The 12,725-nt window shown below is 41.0% G+C and overlaps 2 protein-coding genes across 3 annotated transcripts in view; one reads left to right on the top strand and one right to left on the bottom strand.

Moving 5' to 3' along the window:
* Positions 1-14: 14 nt before the first annotated feature.
* LOC110055952 (protein mono-ADP-ribosyltransferase PARP11-like) lies at positions 15-2,584 on the top strand. Its single transcript, XM_089275415.1, has one exon. It carries the CDS (start codon positions 15-17, stop codon positions 756-758), a length of 744 nt encoding a protein of 247 aa, XP_089131541.1. The 3' UTR covers positions 759-2,584.
* The window catches only part of LOC110050638 (protein mono-ADP-ribosyltransferase TIPARP-like), a 15,010-nt gene continuing 4,794 nt past the window's right edge, over positions 2,510-12,725 (bottom strand). Inside the window, exons 2-7 of one of the 2 annotated variants that reach the window (XM_089275403.1) lie at positions 11,567-12,679; positions 11,058-11,241; positions 10,721-10,889; positions 5,327-5,532; positions 4,524-4,691; positions 2,510-3,939 (exon numbers count right to left, since the gene is read on the bottom strand). In XM_089275403.1, coding sequence (XP_089131529.1) covers positions 3,510-3,939; positions 4,524-4,691; positions 5,327-5,532; positions 10,721-10,889; positions 11,058-11,241; positions 11,567-12,266 — 1,857 coding nt within the window. In that variant the 5' untranslated portion in view covers positions 12,267-12,679 and the 3' untranslated portion in view covers positions 2,510-3,509. The remainder of the gene's footprint in view (positions 3,940-4,523; positions 4,692-5,326; positions 5,533-10,720; positions 10,890-11,057; positions 11,242-11,566; positions 12,680-12,725) is intronic. The other variant, XM_089275404.1, reaches the window with a different exon arrangement.

Raw genomic sequence — 12,725 nt, 5'->3', positions numbered from 1 at the left:
GGAGTAAAGAAAAGATGATGAGGAAAGCTCAGCTTTTAAATCAGCAACAGGTTAATGAAAAGAAATTGTTTCACGGAACCTGCTCAGAAAACGTAGAGACAATCTGTGAAAAGAACTTTCATCTGCGTTTACATAACAAGAACAAGAGGCCTAAGCTTGGCCAAGGAACCTACTTTGCAGTCAATGCCGTATCCAGCCACTCCTACGCGAAGAGAGATTCTGATTTGTTTCAGTATATGTTTTTGGCTAAAGTTCTCGTTGGCTACTATACCAAAGGCCACCCCAGTTATCAAAGCCCACCACCAAAGGATTTTTCAAATGTCGACACCCTTCTGCACGGCTCGTGTGTGGATAAAATAGCAAACCGAACCATCTTCGTCGTCTACGATACCAATCACTTCTACCCAGAGTACATCATTGAATATTCATCAGTTTGTCAACCGTCCTCACCGCCCTTCGCCCCGCCCTTAGCCCCGCCCTTACCTGTACCTTTCACTTCAGAGATTGCTAGTGCACACCCCATAGGAACCTTCAATAATCTCGGTGCAGCATGCTATCCAAGCGGATCTTTTGCACGGAGGAGTTATTCAGCCTTAACTGTGTGGGGTTCAGAAGTTAATGGTGTAAACACGACAGCAAGCTCAAGTAACCTTGATCCGGAGTGCCGTACAACCAGATTTTCTTCACTGGCTCGGTATGCAGCAATGGCCAAAGAGAAGTCTCAATATTGTGGAATATTTCAACCAGAACCTTCCTGAACTGTGTCTCATGCAGAGCTTACTGGTACATCCGCGACAAGCAGCTCAGATAATCTTGACACAGCGTCCTCGCCAAGTGGTTTTACTACACAAAGTAGGTATTCAGCCTCAACTGTGTCTGGTGCTGAGCTTATTGGTGCAGCCCCGACGAGAAGCTCAGGTAATCTTGGTAAAGCGTCCTTGCCGAGTGGTTGTATTACACAAAGTACCGATTCAGCGTCAACTCTGTCTAATGCAGAGCTTACGGGTACATCTGCGACAAGAGGCTCAGATAGTCTTGGCACAGTGTCGTTGCCGAGTGGTTCTATTACAAAAAGTAGCTATTCAGCCTCAACGTTATTTAGTGCAGAGCTTACTGGTACAACCCTAACTTAAGGCTTAGATAATCATTGCGGCATAGCGCCCTTGCTGAGTGGGTCTACTAGACAATTAGTTATTCAGCCTCAACTGTGTCTAGTGCAGAGCTCACTGATACAACCCCGCCAAGAAGCTCAAATAGTCTTGACTCAGTGCTCAGAAGATCTTAGTACAGAGTCCACTACTGCAGGAAGTAGTTATTCAGCCTAGTTTATAGCTTATAATTAGAATCTCAATCTTGGTTCAACTTCAACGCCGAGGGATGCTGCTGAAAGTAACTATTCAGCGCCAACCTTATCAAGGTGCGAATAAGCTAGGGAATGGTCTTAATGCAGCGTTCTATCTAAGCAGATCGTCTGAAAAAAGTATTCCTAAGCTCCAAAAGTTTACAGCGTCCACGCCGAGCGGAGTTGCCGCATGAAGTGGTTTTCCTTTAAATGTGTTTAGTACAGCACTGAGCACCTCTCATAGGCTAGAGTAGACCACATACTCGTCACCACGCCCACCGGTTCGTATTCCTCAACGAGTTGTCTTAACGACAAAACCTAACCAACGTGCACCGCGCGAAAAAGAAAAAAGAGGAACTGCGTGGAATTGGAAGAAAAATGGTCATATAATGAACAAGTTATCTTTCAGCAAAGTAGGTAAACTAAAAGGTAATGAACATACTACTTGGGAGATTTAGGAAGCTTTCCATTCGATGAAAAATTCTGGTTTTGAATTTCCGGAAACTACCAGTAACGAATGGTACAGCCTTTTACGGAATTTTCGGGAAAGGTGACCTCGCGAAATATACCCAAATTTTTTGGGAAATTTTTTACCGAGAATTTCTTTTCCATTTTATTTCCTCCCGGAATTGTTTATCCCGGAATTTTCAGTCTAATGGTTTGCTTGTCGGAAACTGTAAAATTCGGGGATTTTCTGAAAACTTTCCCTGAAAATTTCCATACGATTTGTACCCGTTTCGAATGTTTTTTGGAATGAATTTGGTTGAATGGAAAACGCCCTTAATTCGCTGTAGCAGCGAAGATACCAGGAAAGTCGTAATTTTAAAGTTAACGGCAGATGCAATTTCGTCTTCTCGGTAGTGGACTGGAACTAGCTTGCAGTGGAGGCTCATGCGGGGGAATATCATTAAAAAGAGACAAACGTCATTTGCATTTGAAAAAACTCTGCGCATTAGCCTCAGTTGCAAGCTAGTTCCAGTCCAATACCGAGAATACGAAAAACCTCTGCGTGAGTTGATAGCGGATGAACAAGATTGTTTCTATGGAGGTATTGCATGTTGGAATTTAAACAAATGCCGCAAATTGAGGACGTTCGCTGGAACATTGAGAGGTTCCTGTGCCTCGATCAAGTACAGTAGAAGCCCGATAAAACGAAGCTCTGGTCAGTTGTGTATTGTTGTAATAAGAACTTTATTTCTGTGTCTAATGTTAATGGTTAATAAAAGTAGCTGTAGAAAAGGATCCTTCTTACTTATAGGGGTCACATTCGTTCTAGACATTCAAGAAAAATTTTATAGAACCAGGCTTTTAGCTAGAATTTGAAAAGTAGCCGTCCAAGATGTGCTATAGAGCCTGCTCAAAGGAACAATTTATAAGGCAACATATGAAAAGTAAAACAATTTTCTATAGAAAATGGCCGTCCACAGGACGCCTGGACGCCCATCTGGCTAAAAGCCTGTATAGAACTCTTAGTCTAACCTCTAAAGTTCATGACTTCTCTACCAGGTTTGCTGCTGACTTTGTAAGCAATGTATTCTGTAGTGATATAACATCCCTGTTAAATAGATATATGCGTAGTCTAGTCTGCCAAAGTAATCTGGTCCGATTTTTTTGAGCGTGCCAACTTGCTTTGGCACGCTAAATACCTACCGCTAAATCCGCACTCGTCTCCAAGATGTTCGCTGGGATCGGTTTAATATACCTACGCTAGTACCTACCAGGCAACCTAATTAAATTCAACTCAAGAGCAACATCAAACGACGTTTATTAGTTTGCTATCATGAACTCATTAACACGTTAACTCATACTGGGAAATGAAACGCACTCAGTGAAAGTGGAAAGCCTAATGCTGGGAAACTGACCTAACCAATAAGAACGAATATGCTGCTTTGTTTCTGGCCAATTAAAAGAAAGAATGAAGCGAACCGTGACTTGGGTTCTCTACATTTTCCCGCATGTTTCTTTTTTAAGTTTGATTTCTTATAGTTAAACGCCTAAGTGCCGTTTGCTATAATTGGCAGTGTCCTTTACTGGAAAAGAAAACCTATACATTTCAGTGTACTGGTCAATTCTATTCGGACTAAATCGTATGTTTTGAAACGTTCTGCAAATCCGTTCTTTCAGTTTTAGAAGACCAGTTTGGTCAGTCTGCAGTACATATTTAAAGCTATTGTAAACAATACTTAATCAAATATGAAGGATAACACTGTTCGTCATTAAAAATGACAAAAATATTTGGCTCTTCTTCGTTGTCAACGCACGAGTCGTACAGGTCACTTGCAGGATTATTTGGATCTTTCAGGGGGGGTCGACGAAAGTCATGTGTTCCAAGCGTGTACTCTCCCGTTAGCACACTAGCTAGGAACATGAACCTCGTTTTCTCTCCACTCTGGCTACTGTAGTTATTACTGTACGAGGCCTTCACAGCAAAGTAGCTGCCTTCACCGTACACTGTTCCGTTTTTCCCTCGCATCCTGTGATCAAAGTTCTGTTTGCAGATGGCGTCAATAACATCCTGTGTCGTGCCATGAAAAAGTAACTTTTCGATTTTGTCACAGTTGGAGGCTTTTAGTTTCTTTTTCATTTGTTCGCGCTTTCTAAATAAGGAAAGATAAAACGGGATTAACTGACTTGCAGCCGGATCATCAGAGTGTATGGTGATTTATAGATCTCTAGAAACAAGTGAGTCTTCACTAGTGAGTTACGTCACGGTTTGCGAAACTTTAAAAGTTCAAGTTCGTCGTTTATGATCCGTGTTAATCTTCTCCATTCTTCACCATCCTTCTTCCTTTAGCAAATATGTCAAGCAGTCTAATCTAGTCTTTCGTCAGAGTAGAGACTCTACGATCTTTGCTCTAACAAAGGGCTAACGCTCAAAACGTTAGCTTCACAAACACGCGACTCCGTCCCCGATTATGGCTCCTGCCTTTATCGAATTCACGTTCATAAATAGCTAAATATTTTTTAGTGCCGACCCATGCAGCCCAACAGTTTCTTAAGAAACTAATAACTTTGCCGCGAAAGTCGCCCATGTTCTCACTAGACTCAGGCCTAAACATTCTTCGGTTACGTGGAGAGTCCAAATTCATAGAGACTATTTTCACGCCCTCGTCTCCAAGAACTCCCCGCAGATCTGTTTACAAAAATAGCACACACTATCGTGGTTCATACATACATATACCTGTTGTATCTCTCAAGTAAGAAGTCATTTTTGATCCTCTCTACCCTCCTTATCTTGGCCTTGGATTCCGGAATTGTTGAGTGAAAAAGTTTGAACACAGTTTGAAATTCTCTACTGTCACATTTCATGATGATTCGTTCAAAATCCGTATCTTCACCCTTCAAATCACTAGAATAAGACGGAGAAAGCAAAAAGAAATGTTTAAAATAATAGAGGAAATGCTCATCAGCTGTATCGTCAGTGTTGGTGTTTTGTAACGAATCCTATGAAAGCAGCGGCTGCAACAATTTAAAACAGCTTATTTGCGAAATGCCAACAACAAAGACACAGATAGTAATTAAACAATACTGTGAAATAATCCTCCGTAGGGAAAGAGATGGCTACTGGTAAATTGAAAACCGCCATCTTTTTTCCACATGGGATCGTAACAACGCAGGAAAAATTTAAGGAAAGGAGTAAACAATGTACTGACATCAATCTGCCCCGAAGGAGCCCGAGGATTCGAATCTGACATCTCTTATTACTGGGAAATATAATATATATTGATGCACCCACTCCCCTTGACGAAGCACGTGAAAGTCCACCTTTACTCTGCCTCCTCTCCTTTTCCATTGAGAGCAAGCCTATCTCTTTCTTTCATCTCGCTTCCTCGCCTCTTTGAACACTTCTGGCGCAAATGGGTATTATGATATCGTTGCTAATGCATCGAAACTTTGAGAAAAAACACGGCCATTTTTTTAAAACCAGCAGAGTAGTTTCATGTAGTTATGGTAACTGTAATTGTGTAGTTAATGTCCACTCACCTCTGTGAAGTCTCCAATACAGACTCAGATACAAACAGCGGTCTTCTCCTGACGCTTCTCTTGGTAAACTGATTAATATTCTGCTGGTACATGGATGTCTCGTAGAATACGATCATGTAATCAAAAGCGCGGATTTGAAAGAAGTAAATTTGTTCGTTCTTAAGATATGCGGCCTCTATGTCCTCTTGCCCTGTTCCGGGAGATTGCTTAGAGACAACAAAAAAACAAAAGAAGAAAAAAAAAATTCTGCAAAGCCATTAAAACCCTCTACCCGAAGATTGCCTGCTAGATAAAGATACCACGAATAAAAAAAGTTATGGTATCTCAATTCAGCGTTCAACGCCCTGATATGCAGCCTGGATAGGTAGGTGCTGAAACCTCCAGTTATGAGTTAAATTCTGGGCGTTTTCTAAGCTAACAATAAAACAATATATAAATTTAGCCAAGCGCACAACTAGGGTATCTAAAAGATAGTAATGCTGCGGCACATTCTGTTGATAGTGACATATTTAACGCCGTGATTCATTTACCTGCGCGTTCCAAGACTTACATTAACTGTTATTTCTCAAAGTAGTGTCAAATCGTGGTGTCACTTAAAATCTGTCGTTGTATGCATCAACTTCATGCATGATGACGCATCGATGGCGAGGTGTGTCAAAGGATCGAGACAAAAAAGCACATTGTAATCTGAAGTATGTTTGGACATAAAACGATACACATCAGCCTCTCCTTTACCAGATCGCGAAAATCGAAAGATGTGGAAATTGTAGGAGTAGAAATCTAAGTTATAAATTCTGTACTGGCACGCATTAAATATCTCTAGAACTCGACAGAAGAACACACAGACTGTGTCGAGAACGTGTCCACCGCGATGTGTGAAAATGCTCAAGCTTTAGCTTAAATTCATGTTTCGATGAAAAGGAATAGATTGCAGCATTTATGAAATCAGCGTGTTCCACGGTTTTCGTTTGTTTTAATTATTCTACAGGCTTTAGTAACGACGATTTCTCTTCATTTAAGAATTCGGCGAAGGAGACGAGACTGCTAAGAAATGACATACTAAGATTAAGATGTCACAATTAATCGTCCAGATTTACAAACTTTCACATACTGCATAGCAAGGGTTGTGAAAGTCAAGCACGATCTCCTTCACATCGCTTTACAGGTAAATCAGAGCAAACTTTCTCAGTGGAATCCACGCGAAAAAGGACGACGGCTCGACGAGTATGACATCCTCGTGTTGTTCGTGGCGCAATGTACTCCAGTAAAAGTGGCGCAGTGCAGTCTGGTTAACTGCAATGCATTCTGGTAAAAAGTGATGAATTCGAGAATTCGTACCCCCTTCTATATATTCTTCTTAAATCCTGATTATGTTGCTGCTCGCTCGCTCCGCTCGCTCCGCAACAATAAATTAACCTGGGGGGGGGGGGGATCATTTGATTTTTAGGATAACAGAAGGGGGGATCAGTCATAACTTAGAGCCCAAACTGCCCGGAACTGCTAAATGTCACATGCCCATACAGACTTGGTGGACGCCTATTTCGCTCTCTAAAAAGTAAATTTGCGGTTTCCAAGCACTTGGCATGGCTAGATTGCTGGTATGTCAACTGACATCAGTCACAGGGTTCTCAGTAGAACGGCGGAATTCCAAAGGGTGTAAAATCGAATTTTAATAAAATTTGCTCTCATATAACCATAAATTAAGACTTACAGACTGAGACGTTGCAGGAAGAAAATAATAGTATTTAAAAATGTGAAACAGCGCTACTTGCTACGTCTAATTTTATGATCATAAACAACTCATTTTTCCGTAACACTATGGCCCCCCCCCCCCCCCCCCCCAAAAAAAGCATGAAATCGCATCTTTGGCAACCTACAATTTCAAAATTTTCCGCGGGAACATGTCCTCGGACACCCCCTAGATTGGCTTGCTTCCTCGGACCTCGCTTTTATTTACGTCGCTTGTTATAGTTTATTAGACACTTTTGCTAAGAACCCTGATCAGGTATCGAGATCCAGACTAGCAAGAGACACGGATCAAGAGACTGCACCATGGCGGCTTCATTACACTGTAAGAACGTCATTGTTAGAGATAGTGCTTTCATATGGCCTTAAAAGCACTTAAGAGTGCCTGCCTGTAAAAATCAGACAAATTCTTAATTTCGCGGCAAGGGTCGAAAATTCGATTTCGCTCATATTCTTATGGTAGATAGGCTAGGGCATGACAAAAACTACTGGATAGTTTTTTTGGCAAAATATCTTTTTATTTCAAAGAAATATGCAAATTACCAACTTCCGTTAAAATCGTCATTTGACGCACCATTTTATTAAACAAATTTGAGAGCCTCGCATGCAAAACCACATTATTCTTCCGTCTCTAAAACACTCAAATATTTTTGTGCAATGTTTAAATGTGTACTGGGTTGGTTTTAGGGAATGTTGCGTTGTCTTTTTGGGTGTAAAATAATTAAATTTCGAAGACATGTATTTCATTCACTTAAAAGCACTTCGTGAATATAATTGATTTTCACCATGTGCGAAACCTTCAAATGGTTTAAGCTTCTGGTGGTTGAATCGCAGAAGAATGATCTACAGATTCCTGTAAAAATTTCTTTGGGCAAATGATTGTGAGCGACGCGAGAGCTTTTCAAAGTACGTCAAAAATGCAAATATTTGACCATCCGTCGTCAAATTTCAATTAACGGGTTAGACGTAAATTTTAGCATGCGCCACATCATTTGACCTATAATAAGTTGAAACAGACACAGCTGATAATTTCGAAATGTTCTAACCTTATTTGTTGCAAAAGGCGGGTTCAAAGCCGATTTGACGTGTTTCTAGTCGATCTTTCACCATTCGTCGCACATAAAGCAGAAGTTTGCTTTTGCTTACAGGTTAACGTCCGATGTACATCGCCAACTGTCAACCTATTATTGGTCGAATATCATGAATCTGTGACCATCTTTCTGCACATATGAACATGACTGCATCTAAGTCAAAAACGGCTGAGTCATTTGTAGATAGTTGCTTGCTTTGCACTGCGCCAAAATAATACGTTTGATCGACTGCTGACCATTGCTGATAAGCGTGTCGGTGCAGCACAATCTTACAGCCGTTATTTGTTCGTCACACAATGCTGTCACGGCATATGCTGCACATTTTGATCCATTTTGTATAGAGCACTCTCACGATAAATGAAACAATTTAATTATTCTTCATCTGTTTGTTCATATATATAATAATATGTGTATATTTATATAATCGTATTCTATAGTGTACGTTGCCTCGGTCCAAATCACGTTTGTTGTACGTTTTGATGTTTCAGACAACAGCTGATGAAGCTAGTGCCTGTACTCACTAGAATTTTAAAAAAATCGCCATGAAACAAATTATAGATCAATGAAGCAAGAACTAGCTGAAATAAAAATAGGAAATCACAACGTGTCTAATTCATGAGAAAAACAGACTAAATTTAACTAGTAATTACGTGAGTAAATAGCCCTGACCAGGCCATTTTATTTGACGTATTTTGTTTGCCTAGTGGCGAGGCATTGCTATGTTTGTAACAGAAAATAGAGGACTGTTGTCAATAGAGTCCAAAATTATTTTCAGTAAAATATTGTAAATAAAACACCTATTGACCGGTTACCTCTGCGGCCACCATTTGGTCGTTCCGGTAAGGGTTTCATTATTGCCTTTACCCCTATTCAGCGGCCACCCAAAATTTAAACACTTTGTTTTGGAAAGGGCGATGGCAGATAAGAGTCTGAAATTGAAGGTGCATGACGAGTGATAATTCAAATACACGTCTGTCATGATTGTCTTGAATTGACTCCATGTTCACCAAGAAATTTATAAACCGATAGTGAAAAATTAAATATTCAAGGTACACCAACCTCTATTTAAGCGGCTAGCCCCATTAAACGGTCACCACCCATTTCGCCGGGGGTAGCCCACTGTATTACATGTAAACCAAAAATAATTCCACAGGGCGAAAAGACTTAGGTATGAGTTTAGCGTTACAGTATTCAGCGCAGGGCATGTAGGTAGCGGTGGTCGAGTTAAAGATAACAACAGGGGTAATTTGTAAACTATTCATTCTTCTCATTTCTTAACTTAATCTCTCCCTACTCAACACGACTGTGTGCTCCCAATGGTTCCCAGCCTTGCGGAGCCTTATGTATTAGGATAGAAATTGTCCTATCCCTACCCCCTAAAATGGGATGACAGTATTGCGTGACGAACAAGGAACCGCTGCAAGCAAGGATTAGAGCCATCAAACCATGATGATCAAACGTAATATTTTGGTGTAGTGCAAAGCAAGCAACTATCTACAAATGACTCAGCCGTTTTTGACTTAGATGCAGTGGTGATTATGATTGACAGTTGGCGATGTACATCGGACTTTATGTAAACAAAAGCAAACTTCTGCTTTATGTGCGACGAGTGGTGAGAGAAACACGTCAAATCGGTTTTGGACCTGCCTTTTACAACAAATGAGGTTAGAACATTTCGAAATTATCAGCTCTGTGTCTATTTCAACTTAACATTGGTCAAGTCATGTGGCGCATGCTAAAATTTACGTCTAACCCGTAAATTGAAATTTGACGAGGGAATGGTCAAATATTTGCATTTTTAGCGTACTTTGAAAAGCTCTCGCGTCGCTCACAGTCATCTGCCCAAAGAAATTTTTACAGGAATCTGTAGATCATCCTTGTGCGATTCAACCACCAGAAGCTTAAACCATTTGAAGGTTTCGCACATGGTGAAAATTAATTATATACACGAAGTACTTTTAAGTGAATGAAATACATGTCTTCGAAATTTAATTATTTTACACCCAAAAAGACAACGCAACATTCCCTAAAACCAACCCAGTACACATTTAAACATTGCACAAAAATATTTGAGTGTTTTAGAGACGGAAGAATAATGTGGTTTTGCATGCGAGGCTCTCAAACTTGTTTAATAAAATGGTGCGTCAAATGACAATTTTAACGGAAGTTGGTAATTTGCATATTTCTTTGAAATAAAAGGATATTTTGCCAAAAAAACTATCCAGTAGTTTTTGTCATGCCCTAGCCTATCTACCATGAAAATATGAGCGAAATCGAATTTTTGACCCTTGCCGAGTTATTTTCCATTTTTATGGACAGGGACTCTTAATATACACGGCGAAAGGTGTATATGTGTGCAAAGAAATCGGGTCGGGGGATCATGAAATTTATCAAGAGTTATGAGGGAGCATCACTCCAATAAAGTAACATTTAAAGTGGGATCGGCTAAATGTTACTGTTTTTAGCGGAAAATCCTCCCACCCTCCCCCCCCCCCCCCCGATAAATAATGACCGGTCCCTCAGTCTTGAATAAAAGTAAGAGGAGAATCGTATCTACCCTCGTTTTAGCGTACTTCTTCCATCCGTCATCGTCTTTCCAGTACCACACCCATTTAGTGTAAGACGGTGTAGAGAGGCGGCGTAGCAAGAACTGGGCAGAAGAGCCGAACTGCATGAACTTGTGTTCAAAGTTGACAGTCACCTGTCCTGATGATAAATTCAATCCCCTGAAATAGAAAATGGCACCGTGAAAGCCTGCAAGTCAAGGAAAGCGACTGATTCTATCTTAAGTATTACGATGCAGCCAAAACTGGGAAATATCAGATCATGAGATGATATCTCCCAAGTGAAATTTCCAAGAGTTCATAGCTAGAGGTTATATTATTTCCTCTCACCTCAAAGAACTGGTATCTTTAAGGACTACGTTCACTTGGAGATTTTCTACGTCACAGAACAGCTTTTCAAAAGCAACATTATCGATGTGACCGAAGTTGCTCCACCGGTAGGAATCTGATTCCTTATACTGCCAACAGTATGGAATAGGCCGGCTGCTGCTGCTAACTGGTGGGTCTGGGAGGACTGTTGTTTTAAAATGAAATGAAATGAGATGGAAAGAAATGATAAGTATAAGATGAGAATATTTCTTTCTTCCCGTCCGTCCGCCGTCCATGCGACAGTCACTCACTCAGTCAGTCGGTCGGTCAGTCTGTCAGTCTGTCAGTCAGTCAGTCAGTCAGTCAGTCAGTCAGTCAGTCTGTCTGTCTGTCAGTCAGTCTGTCTGTCTGTCAGTCAGTCATCATATCGGTCGGTCAGCCGGTTAGTCACTCTGTCAGTCGGTTCTGCCGGTCCGCCAGACAATAGAATGTTAGAGTGATTTACAGGCTATTTCATATTTGTTACCCACCGTTTCTTGATGACGAGTGCGGGCCACGGTTGGTGCTACGTCGCCAAAGCACTGTCACTGTGATAATAACGACACACAAAAAGCACAATTGCAGAAAAAGCTTCCAGTCGTCAGTCCTTGAAACGATAGCTAGTCCTCTAGCTGGTGTTGTTAGGAATTTTGCAACACGGACAATACCATTTAAAGCAAGTAAGGCAGTTGGTGCCAGCCAAGAAAAAACGTAAACGACGATTGTTGTTAACCCCACAAAGATCCTTGAGGTCAATCGTAGAGTCATAATCACGATCCACTTCAAGACAGCCGCCATAGCCACAATGGTCGTGCTTGTTCCTCTGCCGATAACACATACGAGTTGAAAAAAGATCTTCAAGATCACCCAGTAATAAGGTCTGAAATGATAGAAGCATTCGACTGCAACAGCAGTCTTCAACAACGCGGCCGCAAAATTAACAATCGTCGCTATCACATTACACAGGGAAGAATGGTTGCCCAAGCGATCCAGTTTGTTTTGAATAATCTTTCCTTCGTCAAAATAGGTTGCGAAGAATGGATCAATAAAATGTCTAGTCTGTCTTCCAGCAATAGAAACCTTAGATATTAGCATTTTCCAAATCGGTTCCATGCTTCCGTAAACTCTTTCAACACACCTGGGGCGACATTTGCTCAAGACGCTCCAAAGAGAGTGCCGGTAATTCTGCATCGCGTATCCTCACTTCAGAAGTTACAGCTGAGTGCCGAGTAATCGCTGCAATTCTCTTGCAAATCAAGATCGCTTTGGGAATGGAGAACGCTTCGAAATGCAATCTGGTGTAACTGGCCAGAGAGAAAATGGGAAGCTGTGACTTTCTTGAGCGTGGTGTCGATCTTTCAGTTTCACTTTCGAATGTAAATTTGAGTTTGTTTCATGATCACAGAGTCACGCAACTGTCAATTACATGCTACGGAAGCATGGAAGCGACTAGATAGGAAGTGAATATAAGGAAGCGAACAATTTGGAGGGACAAGAAAGCGACAACCAGGAAGCCGGAAACAGCGTGCGTGTGACTTTATTGCTATGAACCTTTCCTAACCATGTTTTAAGCGATGACGTCTGTTAAGGCCTTGATGATACTGCTGAAATAAAACAATATTAAAATTTCTCTATCAGTTTCAAGTATTA

This window comes from Orbicella faveolata, unplaced genomic scaffold (assembly GCF_042242905.1).
Source record: "Orbicella faveolata isolate gen_17 unplaced genomic scaffold, um_ofav_v1 contig_36, whole genome shotgun sequence".
Taxonomy (NCBI): Eukaryota; Metazoa; Cnidaria; class Anthozoa; order Scleractinia; family Merulinidae; genus Orbicella; species Orbicella faveolata.
Note: the sequence above shows the minus strand (reverse complement) of the source record. Positions and strands in the feature narration are given on the sequence as shown.

Coding starts and splice junctions, on each gene's coding strand:
- LOC110055952 (XM_089275415.1), top strand. CDS start 15: ATGATGAGGAAAGCTCAGCTTTTAAATCAGCAACAGGTTAATGAAAAG.